Below are 18654 nucleotides of genomic sequence, written 5' to 3' on the forward strand. Positions count from 1 at the left end.
ACTATAAGGGTTCTTGGACCTGGAACATAGAAACTCCTCTGTGAGAAGCAAACACATGGATTTACTGAGAGAAAACTCTGAATCAGAGGATTTATTAAACGGAGAAGAAAAACAGCGTCTGGTGAAAGAATGCCCAGTCGGACAAAAGAAAAGTAGAGATGGAGGGAGGACACGAAGAGTGAAAGCACGGAGCCCAGTGAGGGGGTGAACAAGCTGAGTGCCAACTGGATATGGAGGATTCTGGCAAAGTCCAACGTCTGAGGTGTTTCTAAGGAAACAACAGCGCAACTAAGTTCACAGTGCAGAGGCTGACGTTACTGGAAGCTCGCTGCTGCTTTGAGAAGAAGAAACTACAATCAGTGCAAAAACAGGTTAATATTTAAGTTTACCTTTTGAGACTTTACTCATTTGTACATTTATTACTACAACAGCTAATATTTTAGGTCATATTGTGAGTTTTACTGTTTTTAGATTACAAAATCTGGAAATTCATGATTTTCTCATTTTAAAATGTGAAATGGTTATCCATTGACTCATGTATTCTTGCCTGTAGTTATGTATTAGCCAAACTTGCCTGCTAGCTTACTTATTAGGTAACAATAGCTAAGAAAAAAAGTGAATTCCCTCACACACTTTGTGCTTTGATTTATTTAAAAAGACGTTTCCACTCAACTATGAGATCATACAACATCCATAGGTTGATACACATTCAAAATCCTTTTGACATTACTAAAAAAAAATCACAACATATCCCAAGTATACAGAATACAAATGTAAATGTGCATTTACATGTGCCATAGAAAAGTAGTAGGACATTGACAAACTCTTTGGGTATAGTGCATTTAAAATGTTGGCTGTGGTCCTGACGACAACAATATCCCACTTTTCCTAATTTTGTGTTTGTTTAAAACTGATTTTAAAAGGCAAAAAACTGACGAAGCATATTATATTAACAGTATTTCATTAAACATGTAAAGATAACAGTAGGCTCAACAGGTGAGCCGTTCTTAATATCACAACTCAAATCAATCACAATAATCCAATAGAAAAGTGACGGGAAAACTCAAAAACTGCAAGAGGCTAAAGAAGGCCATTTACATTTAAGATACTTTATAACAAGATAGAAAAAAGTGTGACGATCACAGCGACCAAAAGCGGTTTCAATGTGCGTACGGACATGTGAGTAAAAATGTGAAACTGTCCTTTAAGTTTAAGTCAGGATTTGTGAGAGACAGGAGGATTAGGAGGCGGGGTAACCTGAGAGATACCTCTGCTCAACAACTTGCTACCAAGCTGTTAACATGGTGAATAATAGATGATTATATTTTCTGCTTGTGTATCTTTTTCTGTCTGTATTTGTCTTTGCCAACGGCTCTGTGTTTATGACGGATGTTTAGATAAGAAGAAACAAACGAGCATCAGAGAAGTTTTCCTTGAGACTGACACCATCAGCTCCTGCTTAGTGGGCGCATGCTAACCAATGGAGGATCACATGACCTCATCGGACACGACGGGTACCGGAAGTAGTGTTGTAACCATGGTAGCAGACTCGATAGGAACTGAGCTGGAGCAGAGTGCAAGTTCAACCCTCCAATGTGACGGTTACCTGAGGAACAGGTGAGGGACTGGATGAGAGGGGATCCAGTGACACACCCACACACGCGCACGCACACTCACACACACCTGCTACTATACTCACTTTTGGCCAAGGTGATATCACATTTCTCACACACCTGACTGCACTGCACACTTGCATGCGAGCATGCTGCTGCTAACGTCTCCCCTGGAATAAATCGCTGTAGGAGATTGTATTTGCATGTTTTCATCTTTTCTCTCATTGGGAGGTAAAACTGAGATCTTCTTTTTCAACTCTCCAGCTTTATGTCAATGTGCACATTTGTGTGAAGTTAAAGAGATGTAATGTGAGCTCGTCTGTTTTGTGGCAATCAGGGAGTTAGAGAGGTCAGAGAGGAGTCTGCTGCTACAACTCTATCAGCTAGCTTCTGCCTCCCAGCTCCCCAGCATGCAACACTCCCAGAGACTGGACCAGAGACTCCACATGCTCAGGGAAGAGGTCAGGACGATGGTAAGTGCTCAGGATCTCTGAAGGCGTCAATGGGCATATATGTACAATCTGTAAAACATAAAGACTGCAACGGATGTGTGAGTTGCAGGATGACTTCAGTCACACAGCTTGTACCTACCATAGGTCTGGACTAAAGTGCCTGTTCAATGTACAAGGGATAGAAAACAATAATGGATAAGGAGGAGTCAAGGAGTTACTTATTTAAAATGACAAGCGAGGCTAAGAAGGTCGAGTTATATTAAACTGGCAGCACTCGGACTCACCTGCCAATCAGCACTTTTATATGCAAGCTTAAAGCAAACAGTGTGAGGCTATCTTCATCATATGGTAAAATGTATATACAGTATAATATGTCAGTGACAGAGAAATAAGATATACTGTATAATATGCAGTTTTTTAATATAATTTTATTCATAAAGTATTTTAAGTTTTTTACTGTTTGCCTTTAAAATGTGCAAAAACTGACAGTTTTTAAGTAAACATGGAAATAACATTTTCCGTTCCCAAGTCATATTTGTTTTTTTCAATATCAATCTTTGAGATATAAGTTAATTTGGGGGAAACCTTTTCATTGTTTATCTGCTTATAATTAATTACACTGATGGTTCTATAGATGGATAACTTTTTTTATTTCAGGGGGGTTTGTTTACTCAAGCACAGTAAAAAAGAAGAGACAGAATTTCACTATGGATAAAAGCATTACTAACTTTAATGCGCAAACTAATCCATATTCTATGAGGACAATAGTGTTCAGACCACCTAAGTTAAATCATTTGGTAAATATGTGTTGAATGTTGAATAACTGTGTTGGGAATACTCCCGTGTAGACTCTTTAATATGTTCTCTCTGTCTCCGTCCTTCTCTCTCGCCCCTGCCCAGAGTCGGGACAAGGAACGTGGGGAGCGGGTTTGGAGGGACCGACTGCAGCGCTGTCAGAGGCAGCTGAAGGCCAAAGAGGAGGAGATGAGTCTCCAGTCCCAGTACTTCCAAAACTTTAAAACCCAACTCCATCACAAGCTCAGCCTGGCCCGGGACAGAGAGCAGAGCCTACAGAACCGGATCTACACTTTAGAGAAGCAGCTACTGGACATGACGGTGAGTGCCGCCACCGGCATGACAACGATCTGCGCAGCCAGAATTACCGTTGGGACGGTAACACACTGGGACGAAAAAGAGAGGCTGCCTCCCATGAGAGGAGAGGGTGAAGGAGAGGAGGCGATAAAGGAGGAGAGGAGGAGGCAATGGCAGCCAAGTGTGGGAAATGAGAGAGAAGGTGAGAAAGAGATACAAGGGGGAAGAGTCAAAGACACCAAACAGAACTCAAATGAAGCCAGACTGCAAGGTTTCATCCTGAGCCTGCAGGAGGATCTCAGGGTGCTGCTGGAGAGAGAGGAACATGGGATGACAGAGAGGAGGAGACTGATGGAGCAGCTCCAGACGGCCCAGGAGAACAGCCACTTTCTGGGATGCAAGGTGGAGGAGATGAAGGCAGAGGTGCACCAGCTGAAGCTGTCTGAAAACTCCTTGATGGAGGAAGTTGAAGAGCTGAAAGAGGAGAACCGGCAGAGTCTTTCAGATCCAGCTAACCAAGCAGCCAGTCAGTCATCCACAGGCCCTCAGTCCACATGCCCGAGTCCTGGGTCCAACACCCTCTCATGTACCACTGCCATGGGAAATTCCTCTATAGGGAGTTTTGGAGAGGTACGAAATTATATTATTATTTTAACCTTATATCATTATTATGGTTCATTGAGATCAAGACTGGCGGAATAGACAAACAACAAAACACAGCTAATCTGCTACCGTATCTAACCAAATTCTCAGATATTTAAAATACTGAACAACTTAATTTTCGGTGCCATTATGTGTATGGATGACAGAAATATGTCTTCTTGAGAATTAAATGCTTTAATCAAGAAGCATTTGTTGAGGGCCTGTACGACTCAAAATTATTATTTGATCAAATAAATGTTACGATCAACTGATCTCTTATTATTTTGAATGTAGTTTTTTCTGTGAATAATTTTAACCCAGTGTTTCTCAGTAGACAGACCGAATACGGTTGGTAAACATATTTAAAGGGTCCATAAATATTAAATCCGGTATTATTGGCTTAATGTTGTTAATTCCCTCTTGATATTTCATGAGAAGGTATTACAGCATAAAGAGGATGAACGCTCCTCAAGAGTGAAAGCTCTGTTGCAAGGATTTAGGGTGTTACATAACCACATCCCCTATTGTAAATGCTCATAGATGTATCTAAATATCAATATGTTACATGCATTTGACTAAATGTTAGAATATTTAGTGTTTTGTCATTTTAATTTTTACATAAATGACTCTCAACCTTTTGTCCACCACCTGTGATCCCTGTGTAGGTACGTCTAATGTCGGAGGAGGGAACAGGCCAGGCTCAATCATCTGCAGTTCCACCTGTTCAGCACCTGGTGGCAGCAGAGAGCATGCAGAACAACACTGAGGATCACTCCTCGTCTGCCAAATCTGAAACTCCACCTAAAATTTTTCAAAAAACCAACCACAGCCTCCAGTCCCTCTCCTTGGCTAAAGAGACAATGGATGAGTTTAAACGGGGGACCTGGTGCTCCAGAAGGATCGCAAACCTGGAGGAAAGCCCCAGCGAGGAATCTGATGCCCTGCTGGAAGCCTACAGGAGCTTGGAGTTAGGGGAGGATCTCCAAGCATTTCAAAAACAACGTGACCACCTGGAGGAGGAGCACACACAGGAGCAACTGCAGATAATGCCTCAAGAGAATAATCGACTGAAAGTACAACTCAGGAAAGATGCAGAGGAACAAGAAGCAGAGGCCGGGCAGGGGTCTTCAAGACAAAAGGTATGTCACAGGGGTTAAAGCTTTCCTAAATGTACTAACTTTTAATTACTAGCTTTTCCAGTGTATCACAAATTCTACCTCTTTGTATTCTCAGGTTAGCGCACTACCCACCAGTGATGGAGGTGAAGATAACACCATTCTCGCTCTCGCCCAGGATGATCTTGTACACGCCCTGAATCGGGAGAACCGGGCCTTAGCGGACCGGATCCAAGAGCTTCTGGCTCACATCGAGCTAAGAGAAGATGAGATCAAGAGCGAGCAAACGCTGCTAAAGAAGCATATGTCCAAGCTAAACATGGACTTAGTCAGTCTGAAGCAGGAGAACCAGGAACATGAGTGTTTGATTACAGAACTCACCAAGAAGACTGAGGATGATCTCAACACCATCATGGACCTGCAGCAACGGTTAGTGGAGAGCGAACAGCGTATGGAGGGATCACAGGTTGGCAAGGACCTGCAAAGTGAATTTACAGCGGCAATATCAAATCTTCAACAGAACAACCTAGAAGAATGTGTGGACACTTTGGTAGGAAAGCGTGCTAAAAGGGGAAGAACCACAGTTTGTGTCCAGTCAACAACCAGATGATTTGACTGCAGTTTCAGCACCTGGTTTGCGACATAATAATCCCGATAATCCGTTGCAAAGCATTCTGCCTGTTAGTCCACTGACTGATCAAGTGGGCCAGCTGACCAAATCAGTACAGAGTCTCAAAACAGAAAAAGAGGAACTGTCGGGCTGCATAAATGCTCTCGGGGAGCAGCAGAGAGAAGTAGCTCTGTCAGTCCAATCACAGACGGAAGTGAAACAGCAGTTAACTCGGACAGTTTGGGGACTGAAGGAGGAAAAAGACAGCATCTCTAAATCCCTGGCTGGTCTCAAACAAGAGAGAGAGCAGTTTACGAGGACAGTCTGTGGGCTGAGGGATGAGAGAGACCAGCTTATAAAGTCTATGAGTGGACTGAAAGAGGAGAAAGAGTCTTTATCTGGCCTCGAAGGAGAAAAAGAGAAACTGTTGAAATCTCTCTCAAGTGGAAAAGATGAGAGAGATCAAATCATCCAGTCACTACAAAGTTTACAGACAGAGAGTGACCAGTTAAGCCAGGCGGTGCTTTGTTTGAAACAAGAGCGAGACAAACTAGCTGATTCCCTTAAGTGTCTGAAGCAACAGAGCGATGAGGAACAATCATCTTACGGTTCACAAGAAGAGCGCGATAAGTTAATCAAATCCGTCAGCAGTTTGAGAGAAGATAAAGAGAGAATTGAACATTCAATCAATTGTTTTAAACAGGAAGAAAAGCAGATACCGCTTTTACTTCAGGGCCTAAGAGAGGAAAGAAACCACCTTCAAGTTGCTCTGCCCAGCCAAACGCCAACAGAGGAGAGGAATCAGAAGCAGCATCTGCTGAATACAAACAGCGTCGTTACAACAAAGACGCCTGAGACTCTTGTTGGAACAGCAGCTACACCAAGATGTCCGACTCACGACCTCAGAGGAAACTCTGTACAGGTATGTGTGTTTAGTGGTGTGATTATTACCTTTTGTGCATTAAGTTAGTGTCAATTTAATATCCTTAGACTTTATGTCTCATTGTGTATCATTATGTTAGATTACTGTGCACTTATGTAAAAATGTTTTTGATGGAGAACAGGAGCAAAGTGATCTGAGGAGGGAAATTGAAGCTTTGGGAGCAGAATTAAAAAGGTCACGGGACGAACTGGACAAGAGCCGTAAAGATGTGAGTTTATAAATGAACATTAACCTTCATTAACCCTTTGTACACATCTGTGTGATAAAAGCTCATTTTCACTTTAGACATTCTGTTGATTAAACTAAACAGATACACATACTAGTTTTAGGAGATAGAGAACTCAGTAGAACCTGAGTTGGGTTTTTAATTATAATTTTACTGTATATAATATCTTAATTTTATTCTGAAAGAGCAGTTGACAGCATCCTACTGACTTGGAATTTTAATTTTTGGGAAAAGTTGGCCTTTTTGACCTATTTAAAAATGAAGGTACAGAGTCACTTAGGAACATAATTTATTTTACATCTTTGGCTGTCTGTTTTAAATGTACAGGGCAGTGGTGCATCATTGGAGATTTCACTAACTTAATGTTTATGTTTGTGGCATGTTCAGACCAAGAGGCTGCACAGTGAAATGTGTAACTCAGAATCCAGGAAGGAGGAGGCCGAGAGAAAGGCAGCTGACGAGGTGGTGAGGCAGACAGTTGCTACCAATCAGATGGAAGAAACCATAAAGGAAAATGACAGCCTCATGACGCAGGTATATAGACATTACAAAAATGCTATTAGCAAAAAACCTTTAGAAAAACTCAACATGCACACATCACAAACGCACATAAAGACATAAATATGTCCTGTTGTTTGGACTCCCTGTTGTTTTTGCTTTTCCCTAACGTTCCCTCCTCGTGCACACCAAAATAAATACATTGTTTATTTGTTTTCTGTGTCCGTCTCTTATTTATTTGTTAGACCTAACTAGTGTTTGTGTTTGCCGCAGGTGAAGGAGCTGCAGAGCAAACTGAGAGGCCTGCTCAGGGAGAAGACTGATGCTCTGTCACTGAAGGCACAGATAGAAGAGCAAAACAACATCCTTACAGCTCAGCTCAAAGCTAAGGTAAACAGAATATCTTTCGTTTTCATTTCTGTGGCACATTGCTTTCAGGGAACTCACAACAAGAGCAGGCTCACACTTGCTAACAGTATTTCTTCTGACTCCTCGCATGTTTTAACCAGATAATACCAACTTCTGCCCCAAGAATTATTTTATAACATATCACTGTTCTTCAGAGTTTTGGTGTGTGTGTGTACGCGTGTTGATGTGTGTGTTAAACCTTGCAGACGGTGGCTCTAGAGGAGCTAAACTCGGAGTATATCGCTCTGAAACGAAAGCAGGGCAGCAAAGATGATCCGAGCACTGTTCTCGTCTCACTCAGGACACGTTACAACGACATCAGAGCGAAGGTGGGTCAGCTTTGGCTTTGTAGTCCATGGAAGTGGACAGTTAGTTGTATGTTATGTACTGATAAGTTTCTATCTGGGTCTTATAAACAGTTTCAAATTCACGTGTGTTTTTTAAATTTATTTTGTCTGTACTGTAGTATGATGCACTCCTGAAAAAGAGGAGCCAGAATGATCTGAAAATAGCTCCTTTAAAGGTGAGGAATATAGCTTTTCATTCCTATTGTCATATTACGATACCTCTGTTGGACTGCTCTGAGCAGTTTGTTTCATTTTATTTAGATCCCCATTAGCTGCTGTAACAACAGTAGCTACTCTTCCTGGGGTCCACATAATGTATTTGCACTACTTTAATGAAAGAAAACAAACAAAAACACTTGACGCACAACATCCATACAAGACTCAACAATACACACAAGAACAATCAAGTCTAGTAAAACAGATAGCTCTAAATAATTTCACATAATTGTATCACCTCTTAGAGATCTAAAGTGATTCATAAGCATCTCACCCCATTTAATTACAAATACATAAATGTTAATAGCTCTGTACATCAATATCACATCTTTTGAGGAAAAACAATACAAAAAAACCACAATCGTAACATATTGGCTACTTCACTTACTGACTGGATAAACACAATCTACATAACACAATAACAGTTGACCCTCAGAAGACTACTTTGTTTCTATAAATTATCTCTGGAGATGTAGTTATGATGATATTTCGTAGCAGTTGATTTTGACTGACCGGTGTTTCGTCCAATAACAGGCCAAGCTGTCTTGCCTGGCGGTGAAGTGTCAGGAGAGAAACAGCTTGTTGGTTCAGATGATGAAGGCCATGCATAGACGAGGCTGTGTGGACTCCACCCTCACACAGCAGGTGGAGCAGCTGCTCAGTGACGCTGCTCTGCAGGACTACACTGCAGCATTCACACCGGGGGGCAACGTTAACACCCGAAATTACAGCACTGGGTATATACCAGGATTTATTTCCAAATTCCAAGACGCCACCAGTGGATTCACACGTGATCAGACCTGCTCTACTGCATCCCCACTTGTAAATCTGCACTACCAAAATGGACTCGCACCTGAATGTGGAGTAAAATGTAGAGAACTAAAAAGTGAAAAACACACATTTTTAGTCCCAGCTGAAGCCACAACAAATTGTGCAAGACTGCAATAGTGAAGTCACACCTGCACCAACAGGAACACTGAGGACAAATGCCAACTCACCTGTGCCAACCTCACCAGTGCAAGAGCATGCCCGTGTCCAAGCGACGCCATCACCTGTTGTTCCAGCTCTGAAAGAGAGCTTCATCTCCAATACAGCACAGGTGGGATAATACAAATGATACATTTCTGTTCAAATATGTTTACATTTTAAAAGTCTTTTTTCTTATATGGCTCAGACTTAAAGGTTGTGTAGATGTAGCACTTTAACAGCAATTAACTGTTACTGCATTCATTTCTTTAAATCGTTCTCAGTAACAGAAACAGAAAAGGCAGCAGTTCCTGGCTTTTATAGAATGTTTTCTTTTTGTGATACCCTGCCTGAATTAATTACAACTATTATATAGCAAACAACATATTATTTTATGGTTTGTTCTTTTATGTTTTCACAATGGCAGATTGGGAAAAACCTTCCAACATCTTAATTATTTTTCAATGGAGCAAAACTTTTGACAGTAACAAAGATCCTGTTTGCAACGAGGTGTTAAAAAGTGTGTCTTAAGACAGTGATCAGATGCCCATAGAAACATTGAAAGACGGGTGATGCTTGTAATCATTACCCTTGTTCATAAGCAAAAATGAACCTGCAATTACAACTTGTCACCATAGGTGGCGTCAAAGATAATGAAAAAGAGATCTTGGAATTGTAACTTTAAACATATCAGTGTTTAAAACTGTAGATAACAACAGTTTGTACTTTAAATTATAAATTTAATTGAGATTTTTCTCAATCCCACCACAGCTCTCTCCCTCACCAGAGAAATGTGGATTTCATCCCCCAGTCACGAAAGGGAAATCCTCTCCAGATCTGACCAGTTCGCCTGGATCCTCACTGAGTCCGAGCCGGAGACTGAGCAGTCCTGAGAAGATCATCAACCTACATGAGCAACTGCAGAAGACTCTCATGAGCAGCTATCAGGTTTATTGTAGCTTTTAAAACATTCAGCATTACAAAGATGCAGGTCGTGCTCTTCTCGTGTTATTGTGCACGTTCGGACATTATACAAAACTCAACAAAAGAATACATCTTGTATATTGTACATCTTTTTTAATAGTATTTCCCCCACATTTTATTGTAATGTGTCTTCTATTCTATATGTATGTTCTTGATTGTTGCAACACTTCTCATACTTCTAACACTTCATTTCTCTTACTATGTTAATTAATGTTTAATACACCAATACACCAAAGCAAATTCCTTGAATGTGAAAACCTACTAGGCAAAAAACTGATTCTGATATGTTGTATATATGTATAATAAATGCTTTTCTCTTCATTTCAAGGCTCCAGTGAGCAGAGGAAGAGGACATCAGCCCAGGAAATGTCTCTCATTTTCAGCTCCTGCAGACCTGAGACCAGCCTCTCAGACAAAGAAGCAGAGCTTCAGTTCCGATACACCAAATACCAACTCTCTCCCAGTCACTGCTGCTGTGAGCCAAGCTAAGCACCCTCCACCAGTGACGACCACAAATCGGTCAACAACACTTTTTAATGCCGTCGCCTCCAGATCTGCCCACGTTACATTCAGACCTAACATTATTACTAACCATCACTTTAATGCAGACACATCTAAAACTACAACGTCTGCTCTTTCTAGCTCTTCTTGCTCTCCACTTGCCACTCTGGCACCTTGCAAAGCCATATCCACCTCAAGCAGTGCCACTAATATAACAACACCCCCAAAACTGGCAAAGAAAATGTCTGCTATCCCTGACAAATCGGATGCTAAACATTCAGCTTCTACTCCTCTAACTCTGAGGACCTCTACCTTTGACTCTGATGTCTTAATACGTTCTGACACTAATCCTAAAACCACTGCCTCAGACACAACTGTCCCGAGCATATCAACTGCCCTCGAGGCTTATCGTTCTAACATGCCTTGTAAAACGGATGGTGCTACTCCTGCATATCATGGACTTATATTTGCTGCATCCTGCTCACCACCTGCTCATCGCCTTCCTGAGAGAAGCAACAAGTCTGCCAGAAAGTCCACCGCTGCTCTAGAGAAGCAAGCAAGACCCAAACCAGGTATTGCACACATTTAATATTTGAGATTATTTCCACAAAGGCAGAACACACCACTTCTTAATTTCCTGCTAGAAGAAATTCTTGTTTAAATTTTTTCTTTTTAATGCCTTTAATGATTTGACAATAAAACAGCATTTGCTGAAACTTTGCACAAACACGTGTTGTAGCTTCTGTGCGTAATATTGCTGTTTACAATTGTAGAATATTACTTGTTGCTTGTTTATTGCTGCAATGTGATTATACCGAGCCTAAATATGGACCTTTCTCTGTTTCTGTCTCTTGTATTGGAAATAATGTTGAATGAAATTGCAGTTTGATGTTGTCCTGTTTATTGCACACATGGGAGAATTTAACCTACAGGGCTTTCTACCAGAAAGGGTTTATTTTAACCCAAACCATAATCTTGACCATGACGTAACCAAGTACTTTTGTTGCCTAAGCCGAAGGAGATTTCTTGCAAAAAGCCCTGATTGTTAACTTCTCCTATGTGCGTTTATTGCTCATATGCAGTAACACATTGCAAAACATAACCATAAACCTTTACTAAATCGCTTGGATTGATCACTAACTTCAGTATGCAGTAAGTCTTGTTATATCAATGTTATATGAAATTTAAAGTTAAAAGATGAGCTGTAAAAGTAACAAAAGGGAGAAATGGAGAAGTACCTTGTGTTTACAACAGTACAAGCATTGTGCAAGGAAGACAAGGCACTGAACTTGATTATTCTTTGTCCGATCTCCTGCAGAAGCTCCAGCCGAGGTTCGCTCTGTTGAGGTCATCAAAACAGTCGGACAGAGCAGCCTCATGATTGGCTGGGAGAGGCCGCCACTTGACGAGCTGGGCTGCAGCAACGGCACATTTGTGTACGGGTACAGGGTAGGCAGAACAAACTACATGGACTACACATGGGCTTTGATATTAGTTTGTTCTTGTACTTATTATTTCTTGTCCCCTCTCAGGTGTTTATAGATGGGGACTTTCACAAATCTGTCATGAGCTCAGCATGCACCAAGGTATCAGTCTCTTAAAAGCTGTGCAGCATTGTATCCTGTTATCACTCTAAAAATGAAACTTCATAACAGCATTGTGCTGCAAACTTTGTTTATTTTTCTAGAGTATTCTGGAGAATGTCGACCTGAGTGTCCCAGTCCACATCAGTGTCCAAACGCTGGGCTCTAATGCGCTCAGTTCACAATTTGTCCACACAATGTACAGGACAGTCAGAACAGACCAACACTGACTCACAGCAAACTAAATGGTGGCAAAGGTCAACAAGTAAGTATAGAAATATAAGACACCCCTGTTTCCAACATGGTTCATTGTTACCGGGTCACATTTATCAGTGTTTCATTAATTGGTCAGTGTCTCTCTAGGACAACTGCAACTTCTCAGTGGAGACCTTCACTGCCAGTGGCCAAAGTTTGAATGGTAATTTATGTCTTTGTATCCTTGTTTATTTGTATTGCTCTTTTTATTTTGTAATGTTTGTATTGTCTTGTTATGTGTGTAAAACTAATAACAGATACATATGACATTAGAGCATCAACTGATATTTAAAAAGTCCATAAGATACTTTTCTTTCTCCTCTGTGTGACAATCTATTTGTCCCTTCGTCCTGTGTGTCCACCCTTCAGTGCACATCCATCTATAGCTGCAGTCCTCTGTGGGACAGTCCCAACCTCCACCTCAGCAGACAGACGGGGAGACTCCGTCACGCTGCTGGGACACGCTCAGGCTCAGGTCAGCCAATCAGAAGAATCTCACGTTTTCCCACTTTATCAGCCTTTGATCAAAATAGTGACCTGTGGCCGTCCGCTGAACCCTTAAAACAGTTAACTGAAGATGTCATATATAATAGGACTCCTGCCTCTGCACGGAGAGTTCGCCTGCATGTAAAAGCAGGTGAATAATGGCTTCATCCTTGTTGGAAGAACTTCCTGTTTCAGACTCCCACGCGCCAGCTTCACCTCTTGAATGGACGCAGTGACTGCCAGGTGAAAGGCCAGAGCAGGCAATCAAATAAATCCTGACAAACTATTTAAAAATAAAACAATGATACTTTACTGCAAACTATATGAAGCCAAGATCAATCAGTTTGTCAAAAGCTGCCTCTGACACCAACATTTACCAACATTGTTAGACAGACGATGTTGGAGGGACGTCTGCATCTGCTGCACATTGTAACACTGTGCTAACACCGAGAGATCATGTGTCGTCATTGCTTCATCGGAGATCCCCGCTGCTGCCTCTCTGGACTCTGTGACATGAAGCGCCGGCTAAAGGGACACGTACTGTATCAAAAGTTTAAATCAACGTATACTGTAAAGTGTACAGACGAAACATTGTACCCACATGAAGCCAAATATGGGAAAAAAAATGATTCACTCCAAAGACTTATCTGTTTCATTCTCCTCACAGGTCTACAGGATTACTACAAACACAGAAGTTATTTCAGTTCTGACATTTGCACACAGTCATTGTTAATATCTAGAAGATGAAATAAAAAAGAGATTATCACATATTTTTTTGTAGAGAAACTATGAACAAATATGCCAATGTACCACAAACTAGGTCTTTTTGTATGAGTGACACTTTGTTCTTCATATATAACAGATGTCATGTGTGCACGCTCATATTGTTTTCTACAGTGTTCACAACACACACACATATGATGTTCTTTTGCTACTTACTGTATGTACGGGTGCGGATTGATCATGGTGCAGCAAAGATATTTTTCTATCAGTAATAGAACATATTGATTCCTTGAGACTGTACAGAGAATAAATGTTTATATGATATATGATGTTATTCCAGCGTCTGTGTGTGTATGTGAACTGATGTAAGAGGCGAAAACATAAAACACTTTTCTGTTCATTTCTTGTTAAAATTGATTCAGAGAATATGTTGCGGCCCAGAAAAAAACCAAATTGGATTTAGAATTTTCTTGTAAGCTTCTTAAGCTCCATATAATGCATTGTCACAAAGCTAAAAATGTTTCTTAGCTCAGCAAAAGTTGATGTTTTAGAGATACATGGTTTGCTTATGACAATGACATTAAATGTGTCAAATTAAACCTGCTGTGTAGATGATGAATTATGAAACTCCTCTTAGCTTTTACTCCCGTGTATTTAACCTGAACACTTCCCATGAACACTAGATGGTGTGTGCGTGTGTGTGCATGTGCGTGTGTGTGTGTGAGAGACACCAGAGACTTAGTGCACAGCCTAAAACATCTTAGTGTCTGCTCTCCTATTCAATACAAAACAGACACGACCCTAACACTGAAGTGAGCGAAGATGATAAAGAATCGGCAGCTTAAGCAGAAGTTTAATAATCACCTGCTGTTCTCAGCAGATTTGGGAACTCCTCTGAGAATGTCATCGCTCATGCTCAGCAGAAAGAGTAGCTACTACTGAAGGTGGAGGAGGGAGTGTGTTTGTGTGTGGAGCCTTTAGGTGCAGGAGTTCAGCAGTAAGTAGTGTGAGAAAACATTCCTCTTTTTTTCTGCTCATTTTCACGTTTTCTTTGACTCACTTTGTATGAAAAACACACACACACCACACACACACACACACACACACCAAACACTTCTCATACCACAAATGAACCAAAAATACTAAAATAAAAGTTAGACATCCAAGCTCATGTAGTATCTTCACCACTTTACAGATAAGAATTTTACATACAAGATGTTATGATCTTAGAAAATATGAGGCATCGTTATAGATGTAACTGCCCAGCAGTGTATTAATTAATTAATTAAATATTAAAATGATCTTCACCTTGACCAACTACAACACTAAAATGCTTCGGACGCCTCATTAATAATAATATAGTATATAATACACACAGGGCCATGTTTCTTTATTATGAGTACTCATAGGTATACTCAGGCTCAGGTAAAAGTACATTTTGCTAATAATACTTTTAAGTATTATTAACTACTTTAACTTAAGTGACATTTTCATTGCAGGAGTTATACTTTTAATGGAGTATTTTTATATGGCAGTATTGCTACTTTAACTTAAATAAGTACGTAACTTGTTCCATTTCTTGAATGTATGTATGAATAACACAGAAACACAACAAAAACAATCTCAGAAGGAAAGGTTAGAGATATAAACGCACCTTGAATCCAACCAAGTTCAATCAATATGCTTAATAGCATATTGCACTCTGGCTGCACTCCTTGCACTTTATTTGCACTATTATAAATGTGTACTTGGTATGAATTTCCGTTTCCATGTTACAGCTCTGGGATTTCTTGTGTACGATGTCTTTTTATTTTCTGTTTTCATGTGAACCCTGGCTGCAAAACAACTGTCCATAGTGGAACAGTAAAGATAACCTTGAACCTTGAATAACCTTGATAGTGTATCTACTCCAGGATTTTATCCTATTGATTATATTGCTTATAATACAGTATATAAAATGTTATCTAATATGTAGTTTTGTATATATTTTCTCCTCAACTAACAATAGTCCAAACCCTACAAAATGTTGGATCTTTAACACCTGTTGGGTTGGACTCAAGTTTTAGATGAAGTCCTGCACTGCACCAACTTAACAAGCTGCAATAAAAACTGCAGTGCAGTTTCTTGCTGCAACTGGCTCCAGAATCAGCCTGAAAAAAAAGCTCAGCTGGACCCACAGGACTCTCATTTGCGTCACCTTTATTTTTTCTACACATACTCCAACATGTACGATGCCTCAGTACAGTAGTGTGTGCTTAAGGTCTTGTTTACATGAGTTAATGACCTCTGGTAATTGATTTTTTGTGCAGAATGTTAATGATGCCAAGCTCAGCTCTGACTCTTCCCAAATAGGGCAACATAAGAGTTACAGCAGAGAGTGATTGAGGAGGAAAACAGGAGTTCAAAGGAAGTGTGGTGCATGCATGACTTATCAAGGGGGAGTCAATGACAGCTGGGCTCAAGCTTCCTGCGAGAATCTTCTGCTGTGACGTTTAAGACACTTCGGGAGCTCTCTGTGTATGTGTGCTCTGCATATGTTGCCGAGACTGTATCCGCACTGCAGGGAATATATCCTTCTTGCAGGAGTGTGTGTGTGTGTGTGTGTGTGTGTGTGTGTGTGTGTGTGTGTGTGTGTGTGTGTGTGTGTGTGTGTGTGTGTGTGAGACAGACAGTTGTCATCAGCAGGAGGTCTTGTGGGGAGGAGGGGGTGCAGCTGCAGAAGAAGAAGAGAGAAAAGGGAGCGATGGTGTGTTGAGGTTTTATTTTCACCCAGAGGGGATGTTGTCACTCTATCTCTGCCACTGACACCCTGAGCGTCCTGAGTATCGTGGTGGTCTGGAGTCGACTTCCAGATCTCCAGGGCAACGTTTGCTTCTCACGCCCAGAGATTAGCTCTAAAAGTGGGTTTCTGTCACTGCTGTGTCTGGGCAGATGGGTCTTATTGAGTTGTCATACATCAATGTTGTGGTTGTGATACTACTTGTGTGTAGTAAGTGCTGGAGCTTGTATGGATATTGTCATATTATGCAAACACATTGTGACTCTAAAAATGTCATCACAAGAAAATTACCAACTGCTGAGCGCTTATGTTTTTTGTACGTGTACAGATTTTGTATCCCGTCTTTCTCTCCTTGTTGAGATGCCTCCTTTATTCTCACCATGTCTGTTGTTGTGCCCGTATCAGTCCATCTCAGTGCCTGTTATATTTAGAGGCAAAGCACTATCAGAGCTTACAGCTGGCCGTCTGTGATTCACTTCTGACAGATCTACTGTGTTGAAAGCAATCTCCTCTCTTTTTGTCTCGCTCATTTTACTCCACCCCCTCTCCCCTTTTTCTCTCACTATCTTTCTCTCCCCTCCGTTTCTTTTTTTAATCCTCCTTTGTATATTACTTTCACCTTCATACTTAAAGCCAGTCTCAGTTCTCTCTCTCAACTCGTTTATGTTACTGCCTTTTTTCTCTATGCTTTGCCCCCCTTTTCTGTTCAATTTGAAGTGCTTTATTGCTGTTGCGTGTCATGAAACTATATCTCTCTTCCAGCTCATCTTGTTTCTCCTCTCCTCCACTTAAGTTTCCTTTCAATTTTCTCCATATCTTTATCATCCACAGTGCTCATCAGGTACGCTCCACCTCCTACCAGGCAGAGAAACCGAGAGCTTCATCACTTTGAGCAAATTCATGTTGAAACAAACATCAAACAGCGCAACTTCTAAATTGGGAAGAGACAAGGAATTAGTTGCTATTACATCCTTGAATCTGTGCACAAAGGCAACCCTAATCTCATTAATCATAAACAATGGGGGCGGTAATAGAGAAGCATGTTTATGCAAATTCCCCCACACAGTAATCTTCCTCGTGCTTAATAGCCAAAACAGCGGTGATGCCTTAGAAAACAATCCTCCCCCTTATTTCCCTCCTCTCAACCGTTTGACTTATTTCTGTTTTTCCCCCACCTCTCCTCTTTCTTTCTTTTATGTTTTTCTTCCACTGTTCTTTCATGTTGTTTTCTTTACCCCACAATCATTTGCTTTCAGGAAGCGTGAACATTCAGAGACTGTGGAAAAGTATTGATCCCAGTTCCTGCCCAACAGCTTGATAGCAAATAACCCCGATATTGTAGGCTGTGGGACTTTTACACCCCCCTCTTCTCTGCAGACCCCACAGCTATCCATTTCTTCAGTTGTTTTGCCTTTCATTTGCATTTTTATTGTTTCATTGCTTGCCTCTCTCTTCCCCCATAGTGTCTGTTTACGTCTATTTCTTCATTTCTCCTCTTAACTTTGCCGTTATTGCTCTCCTTTTTCCTCCCGTATTTTACGAGTGAGCCCTCAGTCCAGTATGTGATGCAGGACTAAATATAGCCCAGAAGGACATTATACGATTATGTCTCTGCATCCTCTTTCTCCTTCCTTCTCTCTCCTGTGCTCCTCTTTCTTTACATCTTTCAGCCTCTTTTAGTCTCATTAATAACATTTAGTGTGGTTTTGTTTTAGCAGTACTTCAGTGACAGAGAAGAACTAAGTACATTTACTCAAGTACTGGGGTACCTGTACTTTTACGACCACAAAATATGTGTTGAGCTATAAAATAAGATGAATTGTTATCGCCTTACCACACATGCATGGACTCCTTTTTTTCCCCACAAACTCAGCTATAAGTCTATTACAATGCCAAAATGATAAGTCCAAAGTATAAAAATACATGCTCCTATTAGAAATGTAAAAATCCTTAGTCTTAATTACACACAATATTATTATAGAACTGTTCTAGGTTGTTAATCCTATTCATGCACACAAAAGACTAATACAGTCTATGCACATGTAAAGGTTTTTTTTTATGTTTGTAGCTATTTCATTGAATGTATATGTATGCCTGCTTTTACAAACTTTTACTTTAAATGTAAAAGTTTGAATTGAAGACTTTTACTTGTAACACAATTGTACATTGAGGTATTAAACACATGAGTACTTATTCCTTACTATTCCTGGTTATT

General features: G+C 40.6%; 3 protein-coding genes across 4 annotated transcripts; all 3 read left to right on the forward strand.

Moving 5' to 3' along the window:
• The first annotated feature begins 65 nt into the window (after positions 1 to 65).
• On the forward strand, positions 66 to 5562 carry LOC115014402 (centromere-associated protein E-like). Its single transcript, XM_029441216.1, has 6 exons — positions 66 to 371; positions 1398 to 1617; positions 1951 to 2086; positions 2966 to 3787; positions 4465 to 4938; positions 5033 to 5562. Exons 2-6 carry the CDS (start codon positions 1481 to 1483, stop codon positions 5522 to 5524), a joined length of 2061 nt encoding a protein of 686 aa, XP_029297076.1. The 5' UTR covers positions 66 to 371; positions 1398 to 1480; the 3' UTR covers positions 5525 to 5562.
• Positions 5563 to 5855: 293 nt separating this feature from the next.
• Positions 5856 to 10007, forward strand: LOC115014403 (cingulin-like). Of its 2 annotated transcripts, XM_029441219.1 has the most exons (9): positions 5856 to 6446; positions 6589 to 6675; positions 7081 to 7227; positions 7465 to 7581; positions 7806 to 7928; positions 8066 to 8122; positions 8697 to 9033; positions 9134 to 9261; positions 9900 to 10007. In XM_029441219.1, coding segments are annotated over exons 1-8 (1428 nt in total). In that variant the 5' UTR covers positions 5856 to 5888; the 3' UTR covers positions 9136 to 9261; positions 9900 to 10007. The 2 variants fall into 2 exon arrangements, with proteins under 2 accessions (XP_029297079.1, XP_029297078.1); XM_029441218.1 differs by having other exon boundaries at positions 8697 to 9261.
• On the forward strand, positions 9736 to 13984 carry LOC115015024 (uncharacterized). The gene is made up of 8 exons (XM_029442189.1): positions 9736 to 9766; positions 9916 to 10076; positions 10441 to 11185; positions 11932 to 12062; positions 12146 to 12199; positions 12301 to 12461; positions 12549 to 12614; positions 12821 to 13984. Exons 1-6 carry the CDS (start codon positions 9736 to 9738, stop codon positions 12424 to 12426), a joined length of 1248 nt encoding a protein of 415 aa, XP_029298049.1. The 3' UTR covers positions 12427 to 12461; positions 12549 to 12614; positions 12821 to 13984.
• Positions 13985 to 18654: the final 4670 nt, after the last annotated feature.

The sequence above is a fragment of the Cottoperca gobio genome, chromosome 10 (assembly GCF_900634415.1).
Source record: "Cottoperca gobio chromosome 10, fCotGob3.1, whole genome shotgun sequence".
NCBI classification, from domain to species: Eukaryota; Metazoa; Chordata; class Actinopteri; order Perciformes; family Bovichtidae; genus Cottoperca; species Cottoperca gobio.